The 12,911-nt window shown below is 44.3% G+C and overlaps 1 protein-coding gene across 6 annotated transcripts in view; it reads left to right on the top strand.

Annotated features, from left to right (window-relative positions):
* Positions 1-12,911, top strand: part of ARIH2 (ariadne RBR E3 ubiquitin protein ligase 2) — a 45,156-nt gene that overhangs the window by 10,883 nt on the left and 21,362 nt on the right. For all 6 annotated transcript variants that reach the window (XM_024109928.3, XM_008173324.4, XM_042844207.2 and 3 more), the window contains 2 exons: positions 7,095-7,162; positions 9,773-9,836. In XM_024109928.3, the coding sequence (XP_023965696.1) occupies positions 7,095-7,162; positions 9,773-9,836 (132 nt within the window). The remainder of the gene's footprint in view (positions 1-7,094; positions 7,163-9,772; positions 9,837-12,911) is intronic.

Below are 12,911 nucleotides of genomic sequence, written 5' to 3'. Positions count from 1 at the left end.
TGGTGACTGGGCGGTACTGTGGCCATGGCCACTAAAGCAAGTATTCTACCCTTGTCCTCACACTTACAACAGATACTGATATTTCTTAATGGGAATTTGATTCAGATGTGAATTGCCTGCTCTGGTCACCTATTTCTTTTGACAGCATTCTTGCTTGTCCAGGTTAGCTTCCAGTCTTGACTGTCTGTTTTCTCTTTGCAGCGTAAGGTATAGTGGACCCATCCTAGAAACCTCCTGGGCTGTCTCCTCCCACCTACAGCCCTCCATCCCTTATAAGTCATGTGGCACTTTCTATGTGAAGTTTGGCTTGGCCTAACTCTTATTGAAGTTAGCTACCCAACTGAAGAGACTCCTTATCACATGGTACACGTCTGACCAAGTATATGAATGCACTCATCATATGATGATAAGCATGTATGCTACATTAACCTAGATAGACCCTGCCACCAAGAGCCTGTTGTTTAATCTTTAGTACCTATCACAAGGGGACATCAGTCCCTGATTGGGGTCTTTAAGTTCTACTGTAGTACAAATAATATCTTCTGAAGCTTTGTTCCTTTAGCTGTTGCTGTTACTGCTTCCACGCAACAGAGAGGAGTTCTGTATGTTACACTGAAACTGTACTATTATCTAGCAAATGTGTAAAATCTGGGTCGTACCAATAATATACTCAATTTCAGTGGGACAAGGATTATTCCTTTCATATAAGGCTTGTAAGTTTGTGGTCTTCAGTGTGCAGTATCGGCTCAAAAAAATATTTTGAGCCAAAATAAAACAATACTCCTTAAACAATTACCTCAAAATCCAATGTACCAGCATGTCTGGAGTGGACCTTTGGCTGGAAAGATCATAGAGCCGGCAGGAAAGCCCAGGACTTGCAAAGTTAGCAGTTTCACAGGATTATTTGAGGTAAATCTGTTTTATTCCTCACTGCCCAAGCCTTCAGCTTGTTGCTATTTCCAGCTTGATGGAAAAACTAACTAGAGATGTGTGGGTTGATTAAATCCCACTCCTTTTCTTTTCTCTGAGTCATGCATCACCTAAAACTTGCAGCCTGTCTGGATCTTCACTGTTAGTCTCTAAGGTGCCACAAGTACTCCTGTTCTTCTTTTTGCGGATACAGACTAACACGGCTGCTACTCTGAAACCTGAGCGAACATGGCAGCTCACAGCTGTTGATAAGTCTGATCTTGTTGGGAGGTGGAGGGAAGAGAGAGCACTATGGAAATAATCTGAGTTTCACATTGCCATCTTATAGCTGGACCAGATGAGCACAGAAGCTGTGCGAGGCAGTTAAAATACATTGCCAAATTCACATGTTATGGCTGTCAAATTCAGTAATTCAGCTGATATTGCTATTCTGTGTACCCTGAAGTGATGGCCTTCATATGAGCAATTTCTTCTCTTTTCTTCAGTTGTGTTTCTTAAAAACACACCTGGGATCCTCTAGCAGAGAGAAGTGGTGAAATGGGGCAGAAGATGGGTTTGTCTTTACTGCAGAGAACTCAAGTGGTGACCACGCACACCCTTAACTCGAGTGTGATGGTGCTTTTAACTGGAGTTGGCTGGCCTGCTGGGGCACAGGGTATGGCTTGAGTGAGCACAACTCAGCAGCAGCTAACACAACCCCTCTGTATAATGTCTTGCTTAGAACTTATTTTCATTGAGCTTGCATTGTCTTCCCTGGAAAAATAACTGGCAGTCTGAGAAATGCTGCACTTTGTGTTTTCCCTAACTAAAGCTCTACTGATCCCACTTGGCAGCTGAAATCACTGCTGTGCGCACGCGAGAGCAGGTCGATTAAGGCTAATGTAAAATGATTAAGTACAGAGAACAAGGAGTTGAGACTTAACGTGAGATCCTCTTTATTCAGTGCGCAGCAAACTATGTTGTGGACTGAAAGCACTTGCAAGTCTTGCTTAGCAGCACTTGGAGTATTTATGAGTCCTTCACTGCACTCTGACTTGTAAATATGTTTCTAATCTTGTGGGCTGACATTGGGTGTCTTCACGCCTGTGGCCAGGTGACGGGGGGAGATTAAACCCCCCTGATTTAGAAATAGTTGTGCCATGCTGGTGTCAGGACTGTTCCATGATATCAAGGCTACCGCTCGTGAGTCTGAACTGCATTTCTCCTACTTCTTCTACAGCTCACAATCTGTAGCTGAGGAAGAGGCTGAAATGTCAGTCTAATTCTAAGCAATACTCTGAATGCTTAGAACTTTCACAATGTTCTACCCAGTATGTCAGAAGTCTGAGTTAAGTAGGTGTTAATTAAAAGTTTTAAACTGTATGATGAAAAATGCCTTTCATTTGCCCAGGTTTCAGTTTCTGGTCGTGTCTCAGTCCCACTGTTTCTACAGTTCTCCAAGGAATTCTCCTGCAAAATCACAGAAGTTGATATCTGTCTCTAATGAAAAATATATCTCCGGTCTTCTTTATGAATGATAAAGAAGCACAAAAGACTTTTTTTTTTTTTTTTCCTTTTCAGGTTAAACTTTTACTTAGAAATGTTTCATTCTAGTTAGTATAGTATATGAAGGTCAAGCATCTTTAGAAGTTTTCAGCAAAATATAGTGTGTCCTAACTGGGATCTAATCTTGGGAGTTGCCGTAGTTCCCTGTGGTGGTACGGTTTGGAAGGCTGGAGTTGTCTAAATTGATCTCATCTACTCTACCTTCATTGTTCATCAGCCATGGTGGTTGTAGAGGCTCTTGCTCTTTGGGTTGCTTTGACCATGCCAGGGTATTGGTGTAAGTCTGCAAGGGTTTGATCTAGCAGTAATTTATTTTGATCACCAATTACCTTCTCTTGATGAGACAATCCAAAGTTGCAACCACTGGAAAGTCATGTTCTAGGATTAAAAGGAAAACTTGAGAAATATTTTCTTACCTTTGTGGCTTAGAGAAAATTTTTTATTACAGTAGTTAAAACCCAGTGTTGGCTCTACTGGGGGGAAAGAGGACTTTCTTCCTGGTTTCTCCCTGGAGAGATTCCCAGCCCCAGCAGTAGTGAGCCCAAACACTTTCTTTTTCTCCTTTCTCCTTCCTACTAGGTTTGTTCTCTTCTCTGGCCAGGCACTTCCAAACACAACCCTGATTTTGCAGGACGTTGTCCGCCTGACTTAAAGTCACAAGATGTGTTGACTCCGACTCATCCCTAATGTACTCTCTCCTTAAGTGGTCATGTAATGAGCACGGGGTCAAGCTGCACCCTTGTGGGCTCCCAGCCAGCACGTCTCAAAATCTGTGTGTTGGAAAAAATGGATTTTTCTGTGGACCAGTTAGAGCTTATTCTAAGAATGTCCCTAGGAATTCTCTTTAAAACTCCATCAGGAGGTCTCTGCAAAATCCACAATGAAGACAGAGCTCCAGAAAAGCAAGTCAGACCTGGAAGACATTCAGGATGAGGGAGCTGCACAGCTACACCACCAAACTAATCACCATTAAGGATTCTAAGTTCTCAAACATGAAACACGCTTTAAGCTTTAGGATCAAATTCCTACCTGGGTGGACCACTCTCAAGGCCAGGTGGCAATGGTTGAAAAATTATAGCCACAGAGATGTCTCAGATAGAACCGTAGGACTGGAATGGACCTCGAGATGTCGTCTAGTCCAGTCCCCGGCACTCAGAGCTGGGCTAAGTATTATCTAGATCATCCCTGACAGGCATTTGTCCAACCTGCTCTTAAAAACCTCCAATGATGGAGATTCCACAACCTCCCTGGGCAATTTATTCCAGTGCTTAACCACCCTGACAGGTAGGAAGTTTTTCCTAATGTGCAACTTAAACTGCCCTGGCTACAATTTTAGCCCATTGCTTCTTGTCCGATCCTCAGAGGTTAAAGAGAACAATTTTTCTCCCTGCTCCTTGAAACAACCTTTTATGTTATTGTGTCCCCTCTGTCTTCTCTTCTCCAGACTAAACAAATCCAATTTTTTCAATCTTCCCTCATAGGTCATGTTTTCTAGACCTTTAATCATTTTTGTTGCTCTTTTCTGGACTTTCTCCAATTTGTTCACATCTTTCCTGAAATGTGGGGCATAGAACTGGACACAATACTCCAGTTGTGGCCTAATCAGCGTGCAGTAGAGTGGAAGAATTGCTTCTCATTTCCTGCTTACAATATTCCTGCTAATACATCCCAGAATGATGTTCACTTTTTTTTGCAACAGTGTTACACTGTTGACTCATATTTAGCTTGTGATCCACTATGACCCTCCGATCCTTTTCCTCAGTACTCCTTCCTAGGCAGTCATTTCCCATTTTGGATGTGTGCAACTGATTGTTCCTTCCTAAATGGAGTACTTTGCATTTGTCCTTATTGACTGTCATCCTGTTTACTTCAGATCATTTCTCCAGTTTGTCCAGATCATTTTGCATTTTAATCCCATCCTCCTCCAAAGCACTTGCAAGCCCTCCCAGTGTGGTATTGTCCACAAACTTTATATGTGTACTCTCTATGCCATTATCTAAATCATTTATGAAGATATTGAACAAGACCACGTATGTGGGGGCCAGGCTGCAACTGCTGGAAAATAAGGTGGCCTGTCTAGGAAAATGAGCTGGGGACACAGCCAATTAACTCTACGCTCTTCAGCCTTCAAGAAGGAATAGAGCACCCAGAGAATTCCTTTATCCAATCCTTCAGATGTTTCAGCATTCTCTTGGGCAAGATAAACTTTCCAGGACACATCAATATGATGAGTTTTTCTTACCCTGAAAAAAGACAAGAACCCGAGGACTGTAAAACATACCACCCAACTTGATTAATCTGGGCATCAGAATAGGTGAAGATTTTTCTAATTGGACTTTATATATTGGAGATCAACAAACCACAACATCTGCAGAACTCTGTATCGTATGCTACTCCAGGGGGGTGAAACAAAGGTCTCAATTCCTGTAGGCAGAAATGAATCATGTTTATTGCATTACCTCTGTTCAGTACCTGAGAAACTTAACTTTGCCCAGCAATTTATAGTGTCCGGCTAATTGTTCTGTAACTCTGCCATGGGGACTCCTGCTCATCTAGAGGACTTCCTGCCCGTTGGGGCCGAGGTGCTGTGCCCCCACTCCTTCAGTGTGTGGAGTTTGCACTTCAGCTACCCGTGCTGCAATGTGTTTTGAGGATAAGCATAGCCCTTCAGTGTCTAGGGGCTGTCAGCCTGGCACTGCTTCGGCTGTCAGCTGTCAGGAGTACAGGGCTGTACTCCCCCCTACCCCCCATGGCTGGAGCTGGGGCTACCCCACCCCGGTGGTGAGACCAGAGCCCCGTGGCTTGGTTGGGGCTGTGCCCTCCGTCCCATTGTTGTGGGGCTTGGGCTGTCAGTGCCCCCACCCCCTGCGGTGGGGCTTGGGCTGTCGTTCTCTCCCCCCCCCCCCCCCCCCCCCGGTTATTTTTAGTAAAAGTCACGGACAGGTCACAGGCTCCAGTGAATTTTTGTTTATTGCCCGCGACCTGTCCGTGACTTTTACTAAAAATAACTGTGACAAAATCTTAACCTTAGTTATAAATCATTGAAACTGATGCATTTTATCTGGGGTGGTTTTGTGGAGAAGCTTTGGCCAAGACCTAGGACAATCACTTACTCTTCTCGTTAGCACACATTCTTTAACGTCCTTCTCAGTCAAAACGAAGCAGGCAGTGTACAGTGCTTGTCCTAACGGCTCATCCTTCTAACCGTGCCCATTCTCCTGAGCTGCCTCCAAGGTGTCAGCCCTTAATATATCTGAATCTCCATATGTGACTCTAATTGACAGCCTCGCATTTTAAAAACAAGTGTTCCGTACCTGTATTGTCATGTGGTTCAGACCCCAGCTTTACCCTACAGCCCCATCACACTTGTATGCTCCTATTAATACTGCACCAAGATAACCATGTAAGATTTGAAACTTTTAACTTGCTTCCTCTTCTGGGGCTACCTGGAAATATTTGTAAGTTAGCCCTTCTCTAAAATTACACAGGGTTACCCTGCTCAGGCCAGTAGAAATTATTTCATTCTAGCCTCTGCCCCAGACCCGTTGCAGGGCATCAGCCCATCACTGGAAGTTGTACCGTCTCTAGTCCTGTGGCAGGAAAGCTAAATGTTTCCTTTTCTTTCTTACCATAATCTGTGCCCCCGTGTGCAGCTGGTCACCTCTTCTCTGCCCTGCTCCTTAGGGGGTGTCTGTCTGCTCATGCACAACTCACATGGCGTAGTGTGCTCTATTATGACTAACGATATGCTTTAGTCATGGAGGTGACTGGTTCCATGACTTTACCGGACCTCTGTGACTTCGGTTTCAGTTGTCAGTGCCCACGGCCGGAGCCTGGACTGCGGTTGTGCATCCCTGCCCCCGCCGTGGTGGTGGAGCTCAGGCTGTCAGTTCTCTTGCCCCCAGTGGCAGGACTCGGGCTGCCAGTCCCTGCCCCAGGGGGCTCCAGCTGTCATTCCTCCTCCCCCACACTTATTTTTAGTAAAAGTCACAGACGGGTCATGGGCTCCCGTGAATTTTTGTTTGTTGCCCACAACCTGTCCGTGACTTTTACTAAAAATAACCGTGACAAAATCTTAACCTTAATTTTGACCTGGCCCCTGCCGCCTCCTCTCTCTTGAGTCCCACCCTTTTTAGGCTTAGCCAGGGGAAGCAACAGTCAGGTTTTGAGTTTCTCACACTTGGCTGCATCAGTTGGAACAGTGGTTACTTTAGATACAGCTGTATGTGTAGCTCCGTTCCCCACCCATGGCATTGTTTATCCTTTTATTGAGGGGATCTATTTAAACTGGGACCCTTCTTTAAAGCTTGAGCTGGAAAATTAATGGCCTGCAGGTTCTGGGTGAAAATACTGGCAGACATTGGCATGTTTTACTGTAGATTTCTTTTGGCCCTGACACCTGACAGTGAGCAAAAACATGAACGGTGCGTAATGGTTTGAGAAAGAAATTTCATAGGAATAATTTCCAGCCCAGACCACTAGCACGGAAGAGTTTGAACAATGACCTGCATTATGGGGCGATGGGTGTGTGTGTGTGTGTGTGCGTGCGCAAACCCATAGGTGTACAAGGTGGGGCTCTGGAAATATGCCTCTTGATTCTTTTTTTCCTCTTTTCTCAGGTGTCTCATGCAGTTGCTAAGCTTGTATTAGTTAGTTTCCACTGGCAAGTGTCAGAGATTTTGGAAAGGTAAGTGTGACTAACTGTATGTATCCCATGCTAGTCGCTTTTCACTCTCACTGTTTTGCAAATATAAATGTACTAGGCTGTTTCCCACTGATGTCTAAACAAGAGAACGGTTGGGCCAGCAGGGAGGCTGCATACTGTACCCCGGGGGGTGAAGAGGAAGGTTGCATTTTGATCAAGTGAATTCCCCTAGCTGACCAGCTAATGCAGGTAGAATAAAGGGAGGGAGATGGTGTTTGTTTGTCCTGGAAGGCTACCATCTCTTTAAGGGATTGTTAAGCAATGCAAATGCATTTTGCTTTAAATTTGAACCTGTATATTGAGAAAGCTTCAGCAGTAGTTGATTATAACAAAGGGAAAATTTCCTTTAGGATCGCCTCTGTTTCTAGTAAGTTTTTCCACTGAGAGAAGAATCTGATTCCTGTCCATAAACAGGTACTGAACTAGTGCCGGTTTACAAGACAGTCATGCTTTCAGATTAAAGCTTTTTGCTCCTTCTGGATACAGTTGGTGATTTTTGTGAAGAGCACTGATAGGATGTCAGGCTATTGGGACGTGGGATACTGGCTCAGTAGCGACTCGAGTAGTACTCAACAATTCTTATAGCAGATCAACAAGCTGCAAAGGCAGAGTGTAGGTTGTGTCCAAACCCATCTGAGAAGCACAGGCCAGCGGCCAGTGCCTCTTTGCATCTCCTCTTGGCTGGTCCAGAAATAGTAAGAGTGAATCTGCCCCACAAGTCCCTGGTAGCAATCAACCCCTTCCAGAGAGGGTGGGAGAAATGCAGTTTCCTGAATGGCCATGGTGCACACTGAGGGCGCAAGCAAGCTTCCCACGGTACGTAGCTGGTCCCCAGGAGGTCTAGAACTAGCTCCAGAAGGTGGGATTTCTGCATGGGAGCCACTGCTCTTCTGCAATGTAAGCGGTCAGATCTGGAATAGGAGTACATTGGGGAGGGGCTTTATTTTTAAAACTGCAACATTACAGATTGTTTCTTAATGCATCCAGTCCTCAAACTAATGTCAAACTTCCATTTTCCTTCCTTAGCTGCACTTGATATAAATTCAGTGGAGGCCCCTAATTTCAATCCCTAAAAGTTATGGAGTGAGAAGAAGGAGGTTTACCTATCCCAATGTGAATAGAAATGACTTTGATTGAATTCAGTGATTTTTACATCCATTGTGAAAACCTTCCTCTGCAGTGTTGGAAACCCCAAACAGCAACATGTGGCTACTTCTAATGCTGCTTATTTCTTATTTGGTGTTCTTGGAGGGCGTGGGGGCTCTGATACAATTGCATAAATTTTTAGCTAGATAATGTATTGGAATCAAAGTGAGAGCAAACTGTCCAAACTGAAGTGTGAAATGTCAACAGCCTTTGTTGAAAGGGGATTTAGATCAGGAAAATCCGGTTGGTCTATCCTGTCTAAGAATATAAGGGAAATCTAGTTCACATTTGGATTAAACATCAGGCTGGACTGATTTAAATTAGAAAGCAGGAAACGGTCATTTAAATACCTGATTTTAATCTCATTTTGCATGAGTACTTTTGTTATTTTCCTAAAAAGTTGATTCTCACTAGTTGGTAACCATTAAAATGTGATGATTTGCCACTAAATACAACTTTGCACTCGTTTGTGCTTCTTTGTGCTAACCAGGAGGATACACTGGCAATTTTTAAATCAAGATTGGATATTTTTCTAAAATATCTGCTCTAGGAATTATTTTTGGGAAGTTCTATGACCTGTGCTATACAGAAGGTCACGTTAGCTAATCACAGTGGTCCCTTTTGGTCTTTGAATCTCTGTGTCTGAGATTTATTTAAGCAATTATACAGCTTCTTCCTTAGTCAGATTCTTAATGTTTGCATTTTTATTATGGCGAATGATGCATTTCTTATTTAAAATAATTTTTGACTTTTGATTTGTGTCAAGCTTTTTGGATGGGAATTCAATTACAAATGCATCAGACCAGCATTTAAAAAAAATTAGTTAAATAAAATTACCTAAAATGTGCTGCATACATAAGAAAAAAGTTTATCAAAACAGGTTTTGCATTTACAACTGATTTATTAAACAAAGAAAGTAATATCTGTAATTAGTGCAACCCAGAGCCCGCACCCCCAGCTGGAGCCCTCACCCCCTCTTGCATCCCAACCCATTGCCTCAGCCCAGAACCCCCTCCCGCCCCTGACCTCCTCATTGCGGGCCTCACCCTGGAGCCCTCACCCCGTCCCGCACCCCAACCCCCGACCAGCCCGGTGAAAATGAGCAAGTGAGGGAGGGTGGGGAGAGCAAGCAACAGCGGGAGGGGTGATGGAGTGGGGGCGGTGCCTCAGAGGAGGGGTGGGGCAAGGGTGTTCGGTTTTGTGCGAGTAGAAAGTTGGCAACCCTATACTAGTTATGTCCAAAAAAGGAGGGTTTTATTAGCAAGAGCCCACGTTGCTGCATTAAGGCCTCCATGAAGAATGGGCGTAGCCTTTCCTGGATCAAGTATCCTATGAGACTCCACTCCCGTTCAGCCAGAAGCTGCTCTTCATTGGTCGCAAACCGGTTATTGTAAAATCATAATGCAGTTTGGTGCAAGAGTTTAATTCTTAAATTCACCCTTCCAGGCACAAGTCCAATTCTGCCCAGTTGCTAGTGGAAGCACGAGTTCAACCCACCTCATCCAAACATGTAAGTAACTGGCAACTTCAGTCTGCCCCACTCCATTCTAGGATCACCTTACTCACTGCATGGCCTGCCTCACACTAACATTTCTTGCAGACGTAGTGTTTTAAACCTTTACCCAATACCTCCTGCTGCTGTTTTACAATGAGACATAGCCAAGATGTCTCTGGCACTTAAATGTAAGCCTTCATATGGGGTTGCAGTTAATGTTCAAGAATAACCTCTCCAGATGAGTAAATTAAATCCCTGTAGCTCTTCAAGAGCAGGTTAGATCAAACCTGGGAGTGAGAGTTCTGCAGAATCCACAGGAGCAGACTGCATGGCCCAAGAGGGCTCTTCTGATCTTGCTCTGTTTGTTTCGAAGAGAGGCTTTAGGAGAACTGTGAGTTGATAGAGAAAATAAGGCCTATTTGTTACTGAAATTAGGTGTTGCCCTGAGGTGGCTGCATTGCTCTGCCCGAGGATGTTGAGGCTAATCTACAAAGGATGCTTCTTCCCAACCAGTTTCACAGTGACCTTTGAACCCACAGTTTAGGTTTTGAAGCAGTGGTGGCCAGAGTCCTTGGAAACTTGCCTCTCAGTTAGAAGCTTCCTACTGCATGTTTACAAGATTCATTCACTGTGAGTGTTGCAATCCAATGTGTTATATCACAAATAGTTATTCTGGGAATGGATTGTGACTTGTCAGAAACTGGATTACAGAATATTGGATCTAGGGGAGGCTGGTTTTTACAATGGATAGTTTCTGTTGCATCGGAGTCAACTTTTAGCTTTTTTTCTTCTTCATCAGTAGTAGCTAAAAGTGGAAGGGTGCATGAACTTAAAATAAACTCTCTAGCATATTTGGGTTCCAGACCAATTTAATCTTTACTACATATGTTGTGAAAAGGGCCCTGAGCACTTACGAACTGGAACTAGTTTTCTTGTATCTGCTTTCATCTAGGTGTCTTCCTCTGAAGTGCTATTCTGTGCCTTTGGGAGGAAGGGTGAGGTAGTTAAGGCATTGGATTAGGACTTGGAAAATCTGGGTCCAGTTCCTAGCTCTGCTACGTGCTTTGCTGGGGCAAGTCACTCTGCTTCAGTTCCCTCTCTGTAAAATGAACATACTGCATTGGTTGCCTGGTCTATTACCATGTGAACTCTTCCGGGAGAGACTTCTCTTACCATGTTTATACAATGCCTGTCACAGTGCGGTTCTGATCTTGGCTGGGACCTTTAGGTGCTACTCTCAAGGTAATTTGTTATCGTAGTGCCCCTTTATGAACAACCAGATTTTTCCACATGTGAAGGCAACATTATGGAAGGAGGAATTGTCCCTCTTCATCAGTGGAAAGACCCACTCTGACTGCAAGCTGTCTAAACTGAGGTACTGGTCCCAATAGGTCTCATGCATTTAAGATTGTATTGTAAAGTGTGTTTACACAGTTTGTGGAAACACCTTTAATGCTCTGGAATGCACCACGTCTTGAATGCAGAATATATAGGCCCCAGGTTGTGGAAGTTCTGTACACAACCCTAAATGAAAATGCTCGTTATGCTGCCACCTAGGAATACACACCTGCCCCGGAGAACTCCTCCAGCGTAGGTTAGAGGAGAAAGTATTTTCAGTGTTCCTCTGAATCTGCTTATGCTATGTGGACGGGAGAAGTGGGGGGAAGAGCATGTATTCTAGAATGCCATAGGGAAGGGCACCAGCTAGAAGATTCAAGGGGAGAGTCTGAGAATCTGAACCAAACAACTGATAAAAGTTGCTTTTCTTGGAGTGAAACTATGATGTGTATAAAAATGGGAATGGTGGAAATCCTTTCTACTTGCCAAGAAACAGTGGGTCCTTCTGCAGCAAGTCTACAAGAGAATTATAGGAGAGACAATTAGCTAGAACTGGGGAAACTGCCTGCTGCCCAAATAAATGTTTACTTGATCTAGGCAATAAGCAATCCCTAACACTGTTAGAGAACTGTTCTCAGCAACAATAGGAATCGGTCTCCTAGAACAAAGATGGTCCTACTGTGGGAGACGATGATGCTACCACAGGGTTATACTCCTAGTGTGAACAGGCCCTTGCACTCTCGTTCAGCAGTGGCTGTGTTCTAAGAGTGCATAGTCAGGCCTGGGAGGTGAGAAACCCATGCAGGTTTCTCTGGAAGGTACCAAAGCTTTAAGGCGTTAGAAAGGGATTTGCATTATGGCTTCAGTCTGAAAGGGACAAATGGGTGTATAAACTTTGCTTCCAGATGTGGAGGCAGAATCTTGCTTGTGGTGGTGCTCTGTTAACCTACTTCCCCTTCAACTTGTAAGGGTGAGATGAAACATAACATGAGTAGCTACGGGCTGCATGTGTTGCTTAGTGGCTCGTTCTGCACGACCACATGGGAGATCCAGATTGTTTCCTAGTGACTTGCTTCCTGGACCAGCAGGGCCTGGGGGTAACATTGACTTTGCAATGAATCCTGCCCATTCCTCCTCAGCCAGAAGGATGGTGTCTGCATGCAATATGTGACACAAGTGAAGGTGAAGAGATAGGAGAGGTTCCTTGAACTTCACAGTGGACTGGGATCTGCTTTCCCTCCCCACAAACACTGATGTGCATAAAGGTGCTACATTGGCTTGCATCATTTGTCATCTGAAATTGCTGTCCAGCCAAACAGACACTGATAGGTGAGTTCCCAGAACGATTGCTTCCTGGGATCTAGCCAGACAGTGAATGAACAAGTCCCTTTGAACTGACCTCTGCTAACAAGATAGACGGAAAAACTAACTGAAGAAAGAAATAATGCAATGGTGTATTTCAAAGGGATGGTCAATCTGCATTTGGTAGCAGGACAAGGATGGAGACCAGAAAAACAAATCTCCGTGTGGGTAATACACCAGATCCGAGGCACAGGCAGTCCAGTGACTGGGATGAGGAAAGTGAAAGACTTGTCTGTTGTCCTCTGGCACCTAAAAGGCTCCTAAAAAGAATTAATTGGTGAAGCAGCGTGCTCCTTTCCTAGATGGCTCCTTCTCCCAGCCTCTGATGGGCTGAAGTCAAGGGCAGTCTGAATTAGTGAAGGTGAGTCTGTCCTGGGGTAAAGTTTTAAA

Source organism: Chrysemys picta, chromosome 7 (genome assembly GCF_011386835.1).
Source record: "Chrysemys picta bellii isolate R12L10 chromosome 7, ASM1138683v2, whole genome shotgun sequence".
In the NCBI taxonomy this organism is placed as follows: domain Eukaryota; kingdom Metazoa; phylum Chordata; order Testudines; family Emydidae; genus Chrysemys; species Chrysemys picta.
The sequence above is the reverse complement of the archived record's forward strand: the minus strand, read 5'-3'. Positions and strand labels throughout refer to the sequence as shown.